We start from the raw sequence: 17,005 nt of genomic DNA on the forward strand, positions 1-17,005 counted from the left end.
GCCTGTAGCACGTAAAATTCTACTCAGAACTGGCTCACCAGACACACTTACTAGTTTTCATGTGGTACCTTAGGAACTGCCAGATTGTATTGCATGAGAAAATGTCTAGAATGGCTCTGCTTTTTAAGATGAAACACAGTATCATTCAAAACTATTTCTTCCTAAAAAGGAAGGAGGAAGATGTTCCAATTAACCTCCTTTTCAATTTTTTATATTAGTGTGTTTTTTCTCCTTTTTATACCTGCTGCAAAGGAATAAAAGTGACTTTTAATCACATAAAGAATAGAGTGAAATGTGGAGAAAGTGTGAAAAGCTGCTGTTTGATTAACAATAGATCCAACAGGACTGGAAAGTTTCATTTTTTCATACATCATCCAAATATTTGTGACTCTTTCCAATCCAAGTTGTTATACATCTTACATATATTAGAATCTTAAATCATTCACCACAGACAACTGATTGGGATATCTGCCTGTGTTTTGTAACTAGAGGATAACACTTGTAGTGGAATAACCTGAAAATCAAAGGGTATAAGGTTGGATATATTAATTCTTGCACATACAAAGTCTTGCAGTCCATAAAGGGTGCTGTGTTTGTTCTTGATATTATAAATAAAGGCTCTTCATTTTTTATTTTTTGATAAAAAAGGTGTGTTATATTGGACACAAGTACAGGCGTACAGTGGAATAAAAGAAATGTCAAAGAATAATGACTAGCCAGTTGTAACAGAAAGTTTGTTTCTTTCTCTGCAAAAGGTGATAGGTGTATTCAGCAAGTATTTGAATGGCATTATGCTTAGAAACCTAAATATTAGAATCCATAGGTGAACTGGTCCTATTGAAAAAGATTAAGTTTCACTTTGCAAATATGCCTATTTGCATCTCAGCATGCATATGCAGCTTGACAGATATTTATGGATATGGTTAAAACACATATAAAAGTAACAAAGGTTTAAGTATGATTAATTATAATTAAAGTGTTTTAAAGTTCAGTGTTGTTATGGATACTGCAAGTTGTAAAGGAGAATAGATTTCCTCTAACTAAACGCAAGATGAAGGACTTAATCTTTTTAAAACTCACACTGGAAGTCCCTAAGAAGATATTTCATTGGGTTTTTTCCTTCAGTACAGAAATCCTCATGAGGTTGAATAGATTTGCCACATTACTTTACAATCCTGAGATTGTCAAGTGAATGGGTACATTTTACAGTAGATTTTTTTCCTGTAGAAATATTTTATATTGATTAAGGTAACCCTCATTTTTAACTTAGGCATATTGTTTTCAGTCTTTTTTTGAAATTGCATGATAGCAGAACTGCAATGGGCATAGAAAATAGCACAATATTTATTAGCTGTCTTGTCAATTCCATACCAATAATACAAATAAAGGTTGTAGCTAAACACTCGTTCTCACAACTGCAGCTAAAAAGAATATATGATGTAAAACAAAGCTGTCCTTTTCTATGTTAATAGGTGTATTTCCTGAGTTTCTGTAGATGAAAAACTGTGACAGGAGACATTTTTTTTTCCAGATCTGCTTGTACTGATTTAAAATGTTTACAAGGAAAAAGGGCAATGCAGAAAAAAGCAGTATGACTTCCACCAAAGTGTGACACATTATCACCTTCGATTTCTTTTTCCTTCTTTGAAAAACATCTTTCTTGATAAAGGCATTTTTTAAATATAATAAAAAGAAATTAAAAATAGGATAAGAAATTAACAAAAATAATAATAATAAAAAGATTCTCTAACCTTAAAAAATACTAGTAAAATTTAGCAGGCATCTAAGCACATAGCAATGGGTCATGTTGAGTGCAAAACAGTTTCCCAGAGTATTCAACTTCATCTGACTTTATGAGTATCTAGAACAAGTTGCTCTAAGTTGCTCTGTAACTATGGACTCAGGTGGGCTGGGCTCATTTTCCCATCATCTGGCTGGATTAAACAAGTACTAGTCCAGCTAACATGCATTATGCAATATAGATGCTTAAAAATAGCATTTTATATGGTACATCATAACTGTTATCACACAATTTTGTGGAAATTAATTCAACCAGATATTGCTAAAAACATGATTTAAAATATTTCAGAGCTCATCAATTTCTGGGTTAAAAAAGCAACAACTGTATTTATCATGCATAAAAAATGCAGACATAGCTGCTTATTCTTTATGCTTCTAATTGCAAAATAATTTCTGAATAAGAAAGTTCTTCCCATACAACTGTTGTTAGGTAAATTATTGAAATGTGAAATAAAACAATAATGTCTGCTTCAGATAGTTTTCTTTCAGAGAAAAAAAAACAATAATTGTATCAACTGGGCTTAATTTTAATACATATAAATATTCCAAACATGAATTTATGGCATCAAATGCACATACAGACATCAACACAAATGGAGAAAGGTATTGAAAAAAAATAATTAAAAAAAATGTGTATTTATTTGGCTATATATTAATATGATAATCTATTGGTCAGTTAAATCATGTTATAAAAGTTATTGGTTAATACTAAAAATATTTTTTAATGTAACAATCTAATTACATGCACTTTTAAGAAAGATGTTAAATATCCTCTAGAATCCCTGAGACATGTTTTTCTAAAACTACAAAATTCTCTCTTTAAGAAAGCATAAGGTTACAGGAAATACGCCAGCCACTGCTATGTTGGTTTTTTAATCTAATTATAATGGCTAACAAGGTAGATAGTGTGGAAGTAACAGACACATTTTACTTTTTAAACTTACTTATATAACTTTGTGCATTTCCTTTGGTATTTCTGGCTTGAACTTCAATTCCTAAGTTGTATGTAGGCATTTTTAACAGCCAGCCTATAACATGGATATCTTTTGAGTTGCCTTACTTACATCTTAAATAATACAGTCTGAGAACTTGATGTCTGTTCCTACTCCCGGAATCCACACTCTAAAAGAGTATTTTAGCACCTATCCTGTAGAAAGACAGGGGCATTTTTGGAACTGGCCCCTAGTGTCAGACTTACAAAGCCATTAGGGGATTAACTCCTATTGGACATCTAGGCTTTAAAGGAAATAAATCTTTCTCTTGCCCTGGGGAGTACTCTCTGAGGCAGAGATTCAGCTACCCTAAATAAATACCACTGATTTGAACTTTTGCATAGCTCAATAACATAAATGGCTTAGAGAAGCATGATGTAGGTAAGATTTAAAAATAAATTTAAAAACAAACAAACAAAAAAACACCACAACAATTAAAAAAAAAAAAAAAAAAAAATGCTGACACAAAATGGATGAAGAGCAAACGTAACTCAAACTATCAGAAACAATTCTTAAAGCCATTCTAACAGACCAAAAAAAAAAAAAAAACCCCCAAAAAATAAAAAAAAAAAAAAAAAAAAAACCACAAAACCAAACCTGTTTCCCAGATATCTTCATTATTACAAAAAAATCACCATTCACCATTAGCCTTTATCCCAGGATGAGACCTGGGTAGGAGATAGGTGGTTATGTTGCACAGCACAGTTAGAACAAGTTATTTTTGAGTGTTCTTGAAAAAATTTAGGTGCCTAATAGAAGCGGTTCCTGGGAATTTAGGGCAGGTGGAGGTCAGAAAGAGGCTTAAGAACTGGGCTACCCTGCCTAACGTGGGGGTTTGGAGAAATCCAGCTCCTTGTGTTCCTGGATGGGTCCAGTCCTTAACGCAGCCTGTTTCCTCACATAAACAATATTTTACCCCAAGATGCACAGTCAGTGGAGAGTAGAAGACAAGCAGAATAAGAAGTATAAAGAATATATTACAGAGTTAGAGAAGCTCTTTAAGGTAAAGGAACGTATTTGAGATTTACAAAGAAAGTAACAGGATACACTGCTGTTCTAACTTTCACCTTCTTTCATCAACTGTGAGTTTAGTAACCCCCCTGCTGATCCAAACCCTGACTGTCTCTCCTAAATATAGAAGTCCAGGCAAATACTGATTACAAATATTTTTTTCTCTGATTTCTTTTTTAAGAGAGATGTGAGTTTACTCCCAGTAAAGACTTAGTAGTACTATTAATAATGGAATTTTCCTTTGAATGTGGAACTTAAATATGTATCTTTTTCACCAAGCATAAAAGATTAATTTTATTGTTATGGAAACACAAACTGTTTTTACCAGTGATCCAAGACTCAGGTGGGTTTTTTTAATTAAAACATGCTTTATTATGTATATTTCCTTTCAGCAAAGTTTCTAATGCCTTAAAACAACAAAAAGGCAGAATTATCTCAGAGTTTAGAGCAGATTTCTACCCATAATTGTGTCATGTCTCTTGATTATTGGTTTTTTCCTCCCTCTTAACTATTTGGGCAGGTGGTACAGCATGAAATAGCGTGGTAATTGTTTGACAGAAAACTTCAAAATTACAATTGAAGAAGTTCACTCAAAAGGAGCTAAAACTTTCCAAAATAAAAGGGCAAATCTATGGAATATATTGAAAATAAACAGCAATAAGTACTATTTGTACTTTTTTACACTGGGAAGTTTCTTCACATAATCCAAACTGTGTCACAGCAAACAGGCACTTACTGGGTCTCATCCTGCCTGACTCATAAAATATTAAAATACTTTTAATATTACAGTTCAAATTACACTTTTGGAAGTTTCTCTTCTGTATAGCTTTTTAAGCCATTGAGAATATTTATAAGCTTTGGGTTGTTCTTTTTTTCTTTTTTATTTGTATCAGTTCAGCTGATTGATTTGTATCATGTTCAGCTGCTGTTCACTGATATTACCATGGTACAAAAATGAAGCTGTTATTTTGGGTTTGTTTTTTGAAAAAAATATATATATATTGCTCTTATTATGCTGTGTGTGATGTGATTTTCCCTGTGAACTATCCTGGTAGAAGTAATATGCCTACGGAATTTAAATTAAAACTGATTAAATACCTGGAAAGATGTGCCCTGCAGATTTATTTTTCTTCTTCAAATCTCAAAAATAAGCAACTATTTTGAAAAGACAAGTTAAAAACACCAAAGGAGGTAAGAAATAAGGGTATTACCAGAAACAATCAAAACAATCTGGTATTCTGGGTATTTAACCTCAAACTCTCCCCCTTTTTTACCCTCAGTAAAGTAGAGATGTATTTATGTCTCTATAACCAGTGAAATAATACCAACTTCTCTGTTTATGGATATTTCTGTATCAGGGTTCCAGCTGAGAACATAAGTGTAATAAAATTAATTACATTATCATTTTGGCATTTTAGTATAAATGGGATAATCAAAGAAATGACCTGATGCTACAGGCTTTTATTTGTAATGTCGTGCACAACTTAGAATTATCTGCTATGACATAACTCAGGAAACAAACCAACTTATTAACATACAGTTCTGTGTAGCCTCATCAATTTCACATGCATATATATATGTGTGTATATATATATATATATAAAAATCTTCAGTAAGGGAAAGAAAAGAAAATATCCCTTGCAATGTGTATGTGTCCTTGTTCAGGAGTACATAAAACCAAAATGGGATGTTTTCTAATGGTATATGAGTTTGTAAACAATTTAAGTCTTCAGTGCTAGGTTGAAGGACAGTTTGGTTTAGTTTTTTAGATTTTAGCTGAAGTGTAGGCTAACCATACAATGATAGTATTGCTCAAATAATTCAGAGAAGCCTTGTGTCCACATTATTCTCAGAAGAACTTAGACTCCTGTCTTTCCTGCACAAGTGAAGAAAGTTTTCCATTGGAGAAGGCTACTCAAAATATGCTTCTGTCAGGCTGTTGATGCTCCTTCTTAGCCAGCCAAGAGGAACCAGTAACTGGTCTGCAGGCAGAGTCATGATCCCTCCTCCACAGAACCTTTAAAAAAAATAAAAATAATAATAATAGTAAAACAAACAACAACAACACACTCAAAACCCCCCTGAATGTATTCAGCAACAATTTTGCTAAAGCTTCAAGATAAAAGGGATATAAAGCATAGGTGGGCCAGGCACACAGTTTGTAGTATGCAAACGTATTATTACCAGCCATCATGGTAACACCATCTACTGGGATTTCATCCTTAGTAATACAGCAGATCTGTAAAAGGCCAAAAGATGTGTAGATCCTAATTCTCAGGTCTGCCTTCTAGTTCTGTTTGTTTAAGGAGTATTTTTTTTGGTCTGTTCAATTTCTGTGTGGTTTCTTCTGTAGGTTTTGGCAGAATGTATACATATGCACACATAAGACTACCTATGTATGTGTATTGTTTTGTAAATGTTCTCAATCATGCTTTTTTCTGCTTTTCACCATTTATTCATGTATATTTCCATGTTCTCATTTATTTTTTGTGCAGCTAAACATTATAATAAATTATTATTAAATAGAACCTAACAGTGACAGAACCTTTATGTATTGTTTTCTGTTGAGCATGGGGGAAGAAAGGGGGTGGGGGGATACTGCTTCTTGTGATAAGCAGTATAATGCAGAAGATTAGTAGGAAAACTAACAGTAAGACTACAGAAGATATTCCTACAGCTATGTAGATAATAAACCATTTGTGACCCCAAGATGCTAAACTACAATTGTAATAAATGTGATCAGTATTTTGTAGAAAGGAGCATTAATTTCTTATGACAAATTAAATTGAAAATCAACAGTTATTTGGACATTATTCCATGACTGCTCATGCTCAATATTCAGACCTTATAACCATTTCCTCCTTTCTAAAATGCCTCTGTTATGCTGAACTAACTCTTACAAAAGTTGTCACTGGAATGATTAAAGGTGAGTAAACACAGCACAGTGTTATGAAAAGCAGTAATGACCTGTATAATCCTTTTGCATCTCCTTTCCTCCCCTGGTGAGAAAGCAGTCCAACAGCATACTTAAGTGACCCGATACATGGGTAATAAAAGCAGTCAGACTACTTATGTCAATGTTCCTCTCATTGCAAAGGCTGTCCCATAAGAGATAACTAACAATCATGCAATGCTTCCATGGATAAGACATTTTTCAGAGTACCAGGAAGAGTATCTCAATCCAAAAGAGTTTTTCTACTCAGTACTGCACAATGATACCAGGATTTTTCTGCCTTAATTCAAAAGGAAACCTGTACACTTTTTGTTAAAAAATATTTCCACAAATACTTCCACAGGCTGGAGAGGTGGCCAGAGAAGAACCTCATGAGGTTCAACACAGGCAAGTGTAGGGTCCTGCACCTGGGGAGGAAGAACCCCATGCACCAATATAGGTTAAGGGTGGAAAGCAATCCTGAGGAGAAGGACCTGAGAGTCCTAGTAGATAATAAATCATTCATGAGTCAGTAATGTGCCATTGCTCCCAAGAAGACCAATGAAATCCTGCATTGTATAAGAAAGAATGTGGCCAGTAGGTTGAGAGAGGCCATTCTCCTTCTCTACTCTGCAGTTCTGGGCCCCCAGTGGAGGGCAACAAAGATGTTTGGGGGACTAGAGCATCTCTCTTATGAGGAAAGGCTGAGAGAGGTGGGACTCTTTAGCGTGGAGAAGAGACGGCTGAGGGGAGACCTTATTAATGCCTAGAAGTATCTAAAGGGTGGATGCAAGGAGCATGGAACCAGACTCTTTTCAGGAGATCCTGGTGACACAGTAAGGGGCAATGGCACAAGCTGGAACATAGAAAGTTCCATTTAAATATGAAGAAAAACTTCTTTACTGTGAGGGTGACAGTGCACTGGAACAGGCTGCCCAGGGGGGTTGTGGAGTCCCTTTCTCTGGAGATATTCAAGACCCATCTGTCCTGTGTGATGTGCTCTGGGCAATCCTGCTTTAGCAGGTGAGTTGGACTAGATGATCTCTAGAGGTCCCTTCTAACTCTGACAACTCTGTGATTACATGATTCCATGAAATATTTCACCCATTCTGATTATTGTTGTTTTTTTTAAATAACCCAATACTGGACATACTTTGATGGATGTCAGGAAACCCACCCTATTTGTTCTAGCCTAAAGATTATTTTTTTGAGAATTACAATTAAGACAGGAAAGATCAGGTTTATAAAATCTTTTCTTAAAAAGCATAGGCATCTTAAATACATAGCCACATCTTCAAATTAAGCTAAGGAGCAACACATAATAACTAAGGCATAGAAATATGCAAGACAGTGACTTAAAAATATCAGTTAACACATTCTTATGGTGTTCAGGCTTGTGGTAATATAACTATAATTTTTGAGATTAAAAAAGCTGGAGGAAAGAGAAGTGATATACTCCAAGTCACACAGGAAGTCCACAACACAAGTCCTCAGTATAGGTGTCATGTATTTAAAACACATGAATTTTTCTTATGTCACAGTCTGAACTCAGCTAGTGAAAGCATGGAAAAAAAAATAAAAATAGAAAGTGTGTTAAACCACAGAACTTCAGGTCAATTTCTCACAGCCCATCACAGTGCCTTGTTTCCTGCTTCTCTGTCACAGCCCTGCACTACCACTCTGCAGACTTGAGACCAGTAGCACAAAAGAGAAGCAAAAAAATAGTATATAATAAACTTTTCTGGAAAAAAGTGTATCTCTTGGCTAGCAGTATGATAAATTATGGGACACATCTTTGCCAGACAATCCTACCAACTTCTATCAGTCTCAAATAGCCATGTGTCAGCAATGTCTTCATGAGGCAAGCCTTGTGTGTCCATGCTCAGTTACTTAGCGAAGAAGAAATATTTGATGCCTGTTCTTCAGTTTCTCAACATGCAGGAGTAAAACAAAACAAGAAGTACAAAAAAGTGAGCATGCCTTGGGATGGAAACGGAGTAATGCCTCTTGTAGTACTTCCTAGAAGAAATATGGCCACAAACTTATTTCTTTTTTTTTTTTTCAGATAAAGACTAGCAATTCATTGGTGAAAAGGGACTAAAAAAGCTGTCTTTAAGTTAGTCCCTCTTTAGTGTTCTGCTCAACACGCAGTGAAAGTATCTGAAGGTGAAACCAGGGCTGCCCCAAGCAGCTTTCATTCTGACTAGACAAGAAACTTACATGCTCAGTTCATAGGCACAGGAAAACAATCAGGATCCCTAACAACAGTAATCCCAGCTAACCAACTGCAGAGCCATCACCAGATGGCTTTTCTCTCCTGGATCTAAAGGTTCACAGCTTCTTATCTGGCTCTCCTGAATACCTGAATATGAGACTTGCTGAGGTACACCTCTTTAGTATTAATGTGCTCATTGGAAAAGATTACAAAAAAATAATGATTAAAGAAGAGTGTTATCCTTGAATTCCAACATTATTTTGCTGGAAAGAAAAAAGAAAGACAATTCTCTCAGAAGTTTATGCTGCTGGAGGTGACACAATAAAGAAGGCTGCCTGATTACAAAGCTAGTGTCTTCTGTATTTTATCTGCATATGAACTCACTCTACTTTCAGCATGTTTTGAACAGCTGTGTACTAAAAATGACAGGATGGTGCATATAGTGTTGTCTAATTTCAGGAAAAATTAGAATATTTTTTCCAAGTGTTTAGCTCCCCACCACAGAAAACCATTATCTGTGCCAGTGAGTACTTAAAGAAAGAAAAAACATCCTCTAGGCAACAAAGAAAAAAAATTTAAAAGACTGTATTTAATTATCATCAAGGATGAGAAAATGTGGATAAACTTCCAGGCTTTAGCAGCATTCCCATCCTTCCGTCTAAGCACTCCAAATCTCATTCTGCTTCTCCTGAAGTTCCACCTTCAGTTTTATCAGGTCAAGATAATAATCTCTTAGTTAATGAGTTTGAGAGTTGAGATTATCAGCTGTCACTTAAATCTGAGTAAGAAAAATAATTAGATTTTTTTTAGAAACAACAATTCAAAGCCCTTTTGCCTTTTCTCATTTGAAATGAGCAAAGCCTTCCTGAGGCATTTGTTTTCTTTAACTATACAAGAACAAGAACTATACAAGAACTATACTTGAACAACTTGAACATAACATTCAAGATTTTGCAGAAACGTCAGAGGCTTGTCACGTCTCCTTAGCTCTTGGGTTCTCATTAAAGGTGATACGCTGATAGGAGCCTACAAAATATATTTTCAGCACCAATACAATTTCTATTAACTATTAGATAACGTGTCCTTCTCTCGTTCATTTTCATAGCCGTGGCATTTTCTCTGCAGGATTGTGAAATTTTGTGGAAGTAAAGGTTTTTGACCTTCAGTGTGTTAACTTTAGTTTTGAGGAGAAAGCTTTGATGGACTGTTTATTTGATCTAGCAAGAGAATTAATCTGTACTGTAAAGATCTCCATGCCTTGCTGGACTGACACATATGGTTTGCTAACTAGGCATCACTGAAATAGTTTTGCCCATGAGTGAGAGTCAGAAATGCAGCACAAATGCATTCATGCTCAGCAAAAGGTGCTTTGTTGTGTAAAAACACATAGATGTGGTCTCATCTCTTGTGTTTATACTGGATGAATTCCAAAAGGAAAAGGAAGCTAATTTCACTCCTACCCTGATTCTCCTCACTTCCTTATTTTCTGATCATTTCCTATGGCGCAGAGGTAGTGCTGTCTTCTCCCAGCTCAGAAGGATTACATGACCAGTCAATGACCAGTCCTCTGTTTTTCATCTAGGTGCTATGAAGATTATACTGAGTGCCATTGAAAGATATTTACTGAACAACTTGAAGGCACAGTCAACGTGTTCACAAGGGGAAAGTACCCTCTAATTTGATATGTTTCTATGATAAATTCACCCGTACAGTGCATGAAAGGAGCAAATACTGGATTCTCCACATGGGACAGAGTAACAATAGGTGCAAGTATAAACTGGGAGAGGAGTGGCAGGAGAGCAGCCTTGCAGAAAGTAGTCTGGGGCTGCTGGTTGGCAGCAGGCTCAACATGAGCCAGCCATGTGCCCTGGCAGCCACGAGGGCAAACTGCATCCTGGGGTGCATCAAGCGCAGCTTGAGCAGCCAGTCAAAAGATGTGACTATCCCACTATACTCAGCATTGGTGCAATCCCACCTTGAATGTATCCCACAATTTCAAGACGTCAAGGTCCTTGAAGAAATCCAGAGAAAGACAGCGAAGCTGGGGAAAGGGCTAGTATGAACTATAATATAATTCTAACCCTCAAAATGTATTTAAATGCCACCATCAATGTGTATTTCAGATCCAGTGGGAACTCACAGAAGCACAATTTTTTTCTACTTTCCTTTGTCTAAGAGACCTTGCTATCGCAATTTCTGCTAAAGCAAGAAAAAAGCTTACTAAATCTTTCTAAAAATGGCTAGATCTTCAGGATTGAATAAGCATTTCTTTTCCAACTCTTCTAATTTTTCTGTTCTTTCATATGACATCTTCCTTTCTTTCCCAATCATCTTCCAAAACAATGCATGGATTTTAAATCTACTTCCTTTCCTCAAAAACACTGTAGAAATTAAATCTAACTAAAGGGAAAAAAGCATGGTAAGGAAAAAACAGAAATGGGTTCAGGTGTGTGTTATCTTGTGACATGACCAATCTCCATATTAACAGACCTTTTAGAAGAAGAAATATGATGAGGAACACATGAGAAATTAATCCAAAGTCCCTTGAACACAAACATAATTTTGTAAAATTAAGCCTTCTGTTTCTGTAAGTGCTGTGCAGCAAAAGCTAAACTACTTTACATACACTTGTTGGTTTATGTGTTCTAGGTTTTGAGGTAAGACAGGATTTACAGAATCACAGAATCTTAGGGCTTGGAAGGGACCTTGAAAGACCATCCAGTGCAACCCCCCTGCCAGATCAGGGTCCTCTAGAGTACATCACAGGTGGAAGTCTCATTTCAGCTGGAAATTTCTGTCACTAAAAAAGAGAAGTCACAGTATTTAGTGGGATAGACTGGGCAAACTTAATGATACTGAATGGATCTCATGGTTTCATTTTCACTGACATTTGAATATGCTAAATGCAGCATGGTGACTTCTACTGATACAGCTGGAAGAACAGAAAAGGCTTTCCCAACACTTGAATACCAATACCCCTATATCTCCTTTTTTTCTTCATAGGAATGCCATGCTCTTTCTCTGTGCAAAAATACATTCACTTTTAGACAAGAAGAAAGATGCTTCTTTCTCCTGTACCGTATCTCCAAAAGAGTGGTTTTGGAACTGTTATTAGTTCTTTAAATAATCCTATGATCTTATTTCTACCTCATTTCACCCAAGCTTTCTTTTCTTCAAGAATTTTTGGTGTCTTCTCAATGAAAGCTTCTCAAAAAAAAGAAAAAAAAAAAGTTTTCCTTCATCATACTTTTTCTCAACCTAAGCCATATTTTCCCTGTTAGTGTTTACAGTGCAGTTATTCTCCAGCACCTAGACTCAGTATTTCAAAACACCTCTGGAGCTGAGCTGGAAGAATTTGGTGATAGAAAATCCAAGTTACAGTGTGGCTTAGCTGCAACAGTAAGCCAAAACAAAAATTAAAAAATTAAGTGACTGAACTGATAGAACACACAAAACATAGCGGAGCAAGTTCATGTCACTACTTGGTTTATTCCAGCCACAACGTTGCATCAAGACAGGGTAAGTAACTTGTGAGATTGTGAGAGACTTTACTCATTATGCCACAATCTGTGCTGGTGACCTGGCCTGTTTCCCCTTTCCACTTAATGTTTCTCTATATCTCACTGGATGTACTAATTGCATGTTATGAAATGGTTCCAAATGTTAAAGAGAAATAATTGGAAATTCTTGACACCACACTTCCTTTGGGATTAATGAAAATTCAACACAGTATGTTTCACAATACAAAGAGAAGGCTTAAAAGGGAGAAAACAGGGTGTTCTCTGAATCATACTGTACTCCAGCCTTTTGAATGGTTTCACCTTTTTTTTTTTTTTTGTCCCTCAATAAGAAGCATAACTATGCTGGCATTGTTAGAACAAAAAATTGCAAATAAGATTTGTTTCAAGAGTGAAAGAAGCATGGGGAAAAAACCCATTTATTTTGAGAAGAAATGGTTTCTGTGGGTAGGATTGATAATTCTTAATGTATTTTTCTCAACTTATTATATGCTTTCATTTTTTTATGAGAAACACTGCACTTGGAGTAAGCAGAAAATATTTCTATTGCTCTACAATTTGGATATGCTTGCTTATATGAACATAGTCAATAATTTGAAATTTGAATGCTTTAAATTGTCAGAGGCAAGAGGAATTTTTTCATGATACCCCTTTTCTTTTTATCACATTCTGATCAATTTCATGGTCTTTTGTTGTCAGGTATTCATAGTAAAGCAGGCCATCAGTTTCCTTTCCAAGCAGAATTCCCTTTCTCAAAAAACATACGATAGATCAACCATACACTATGCCACAGAAATTAGTACTGCCAAGAGAGATGTCTACTAGCACTCAATACCAGAACCAAACGCAGTACCCTCAAAAGATACCAGAAAGCTGGGCTGAATGCTGCAATGGGATTGTCCTGGTTTGAGCCAGGATGAAGCCAATTTTTCTCTTTACTGATTTTTTTTTCTTCAGCAAGCTTTCTTCTAACTAGCAACAGTGTATTCTGCTAGGCTGATAAGACAGTGGAATGTTTTTCTAACTACTGAGGCTTCAAGGCTGCACCTGCACTCTGCCGGCTCAGACACTATGGGGAGATCTGTGACCCCCCCGTAGGAGGCTGAGTTAGACAGACAGCAAAATTGGCCAGAGATATTCCATTCCATATATCTACGTAAGCTAAAAGGAAGGTCAGAGATCACAGAAGACAACTTCCTTCCTTCCTTTCTTCTTCTTCCCTTCTCTTCCGTCCATGGCCGGCGTCCAGGGAGGACTCTGTTCATCCATCACCGTCGACCCTTAGGCTCGAGATCTCCTGACCCCCATAACTCTCTGCTTTCTCCAGCAGCAGCTCCGGGATTCCTCGGGACTCTTCCCAGTTCAGGGAAGTGCTGTGGGAGTTGCTGGGGTGGGGGGAGGCGAGAGGTTTTTCCCCATACCTGAATATATCTGTATATAATTGTATATATTTTCTTGTATCATTTATTAGTGTTTTAATTAAAGCTGTGTAGTTTATTTTTCAATCCAGCCAAGTCTCTCTCTTTTTCTCTCTCTCCTTCCCTACGTGGGTGGGGGGGAGAGGGAATCGAGAGCATTGTTATCGGACCTGAGTCAAACGGTGACAAGGATAAGAAGGAATAGAGTTGTGCAAGAGTCGTATCTTCAAAAAACATTCTGTAGATAAGAACCAAAATTAAGTATTTTGGGGTTTTTAAGACATAGCAAGAAATATAAATTAAGGGAGGATTTAGATCACATTTTGAGAAATCTTATTTTAAGAGTTTACATATGGAAACCTGAGATCCCATCATAAACAAACTATAAACATAGTCACAACAAAACCTAGAGAGCTTCTCAACTCCCACTAAAGAAACTCCTTACCTTAATAAGCTAGGGGCCATTTTACAAATGTTTACATTTCCAAGTGAGAGTGTGCTCTTTGCCTTTGTTGGAGGATGGGTCTCTCCCCAGGGACCTTGCAGTGCACTATGCAGTTGCTTTAGGAGAAGGTTCACCTCTTCCAGCAAATTCAGTGTCTCCTCTTCCCAAGTGTCTCACTCCCAACACCAAACTAGTTTCTCACAAACAGGTCTAAAGTGCAATAGAGACATCAGACAAGCTTAAAATCAGCTTCCTTCTGTGTAAGCAAGATTAAGTGTCAATTTTGCTATCATTTACTGGAATGCAGTACTTAAACAAATCTGCATTCTCTATCAATGAGTTATTATATGAGTGAAAGTGCTAATACCTCAGAAGGTCCTCAGATGGTAAAAGTATTTACCACTTCTTCCTTTACTTACCAGTCACAGTAAAAGTCATCACACAGGTTTTGTTTCTTCCAGTAGCTATGCAGCTGTAGGTTGCAAAGTCAGAGGCTATAATGTTTTGACTGATGATCATGGGGCTTGCCTGATGAGAGCAATCCACCAGTGCATGTTCTTTGAAATCTGAACCAAAGCTTTGCTTTCCTGACGAGTTTCACAGAACAAGAGTATCCACCCAGTCTGCTTTAATCCTCTCCCACATCTCTTGGTGCACTGAATCTCAAAATTTATAGGGGCAAGTAAAAGCAACATTTCCTTCTGGTTTGGTAAACACGAGATTATTTTGTTTCTCAGATACTTCAGAAGCATGTGTTCAAAAACACACAAAAAAACCCCAACAACAAAAACTTATAATTGGTTTGAAGAAGTTTAGTATCAAAAATATGACAAATATGAATGAAATATTCTTACAACAGAAAGACAGTCAAATAATTTGAAAAACTGAATAATATAATTTACACCTTTCTATTATTATATTTTTGTGCACATTTATACAAAATAGTCTTAATGGAACAGTGATGTTTCAATGGCATTGCAAAGAAGGCTATTTTTATTAATTTTGAGTACACGAATATTTTAGTAACAGTTTTGGCAAATATTCAACAGCATAAATTATGGAGCCAGTCTAATTAAATTTGTGACAGCCTTGTTCTGCTTTCACACTAATTATAAAAAGAAAATGGCTTTATGCAACCCTCAGGATGTGCATTAGTAAATTACATTACAAGATATTCCAGCCTATGTATTACAATTGTCCCATTTCTGAACCTCACCACTTAAATAAAAAATTTAACTATTATTCTACGTGAGAAAAACCTGTGTGATAATCAAGCTGTGCTGTGAAGTGAGACTTCAAGACAGATTCAAGCCTTCCACCAAATAATAACCATAAGTATCTTATATCTTAACTAAGCTTGACAGAAATTGCCCTACTCTGAGATATTGTTTTTAGTAATAGAATTCACTGTTTAGAAATCGAGAAAATAAATAATTAAGTCTTCAATAGAAAGATTCTCAATGTTTCTGACATTCAAAGCATTCAATAGACATTTGGTTTCTGAAGTCAGCCTTGTAATGCATATATTCATGAGTTAGGACTAGCACTGTCATCTTTCTGAAGACTTTAGTCTTGAAAAAGATTAATGATCAGACTACTTCTCCTACACTCTAAAAGGACTGATCTTTCCTGCTGTTCAGCGAGTTTCTTTTTTAATTGCATTTCTTTCATAGAATTTAGGTTTAAAATGTCATTAGAATATATGTTTAATGTGTTTACATGTATGTGTGTAACAGTTGGAAGCAAAGACAGAAAACAAAAATTGCATAAGAAAAATTACAGTCAAAACCTATTATTTTTTAAAAATAACAAACTTTTAATATTAAGCTGTAGCCACATTCATGGGATGGTTGGTTGCAGTAACACTCTGAGTAGAACAGAATACACTGAAGGACTGAGCCAGATTTAGATCCTCCTCGATACCACATTTTAATCACAAATCTAGGGAGGAAAATGCCAGTGAAATGTATTTCTTTGTTAGTGCCGAGGTTGTCAAAATTATAAGTACTGGAGAAATTAATATGGGGTGGCCTACCTCAGCTTCTAAGCTAAGTGCAAAGTGTAATAGGAATTCATGTGGGCAAGTATCTACCCCACATCTAGGAATAAGTGTTGGCATTAATGTTGGCAGCATGGAAATTTAATTGTGGAACTCTGAAAATTCAGAGACTTGTGCAGTCTGTGAAATGGTGAATGAAGATGTTTAGCCTGCAAATTTTTATCAGTGGAGCACAGCACTTTACATTCCTTCTGCCTTTGGAGACCAGAAGTATGATTAAAACATTGAAACTGAAAGACAAAAGGAATGGCGTTTAACGAGTTTAGCCAAAAAAAATATTAAAAAATTAAAAATTAATTAAAATCTTGAAGATCCATGTAGGCTGCAGTCATGGAGACAGAAAGTTAATGATAGACAAGGACAGAAGACAGAAAAATTCACAGAACTAAACAGAAGGTACAACATGATGAAGCTAATTAACTCATTAGACAGCTTGCCAAAGACATCTAAATTTTTATTACTGATGATGACTGCCATGGTTGGATAATCATTAAGATATAATGGTAGTTGAAGTAAGAATTTATTCATGGAATTCTAGGTATTATTAAAATCAGACTACTATGATGGGACTCGATACTTGCAAAATATGCTCCTTGAAGTGCAGTTCCTCAAAAG

The 17,005-nt window shown here is 35.9% G+C and overlaps 1 protein-coding gene across 1 annotated transcript in view; it reads right to left on the reverse strand.

Annotated features, from left to right (window-relative positions):
* Positions 1–5,797: 5,797 nt before the first annotated feature.
* The window catches only part of CD226 (CD226 molecule), a 30,925-nt gene continuing 19,717 nt past the window's right edge, over positions 5,798–17,005 (reverse strand). Inside the window, 3 exon segments of the mRNA XM_009995635.1 lie at positions 5,798–5,820; positions 6,403–6,516; positions 14,751–15,083. Of these exon segments, the coding sequence (XP_009993937.1) occupies positions 5,798–5,820; positions 6,403–6,516; positions 14,751–15,083 (470 nt within the window).

The sequence above is a fragment of the Chaetura pelagica genome, unplaced genomic scaffold, assembly GCF_000747805.2.
Source record: "Chaetura pelagica isolate M959 unplaced genomic scaffold, ChaPel_1.0 scaffold63, whole genome shotgun sequence".
Classification (NCBI taxonomy): domain Eukaryota; kingdom Metazoa; phylum Chordata; class Aves; order Apodiformes; family Apodidae; genus Chaetura; species Chaetura pelagica.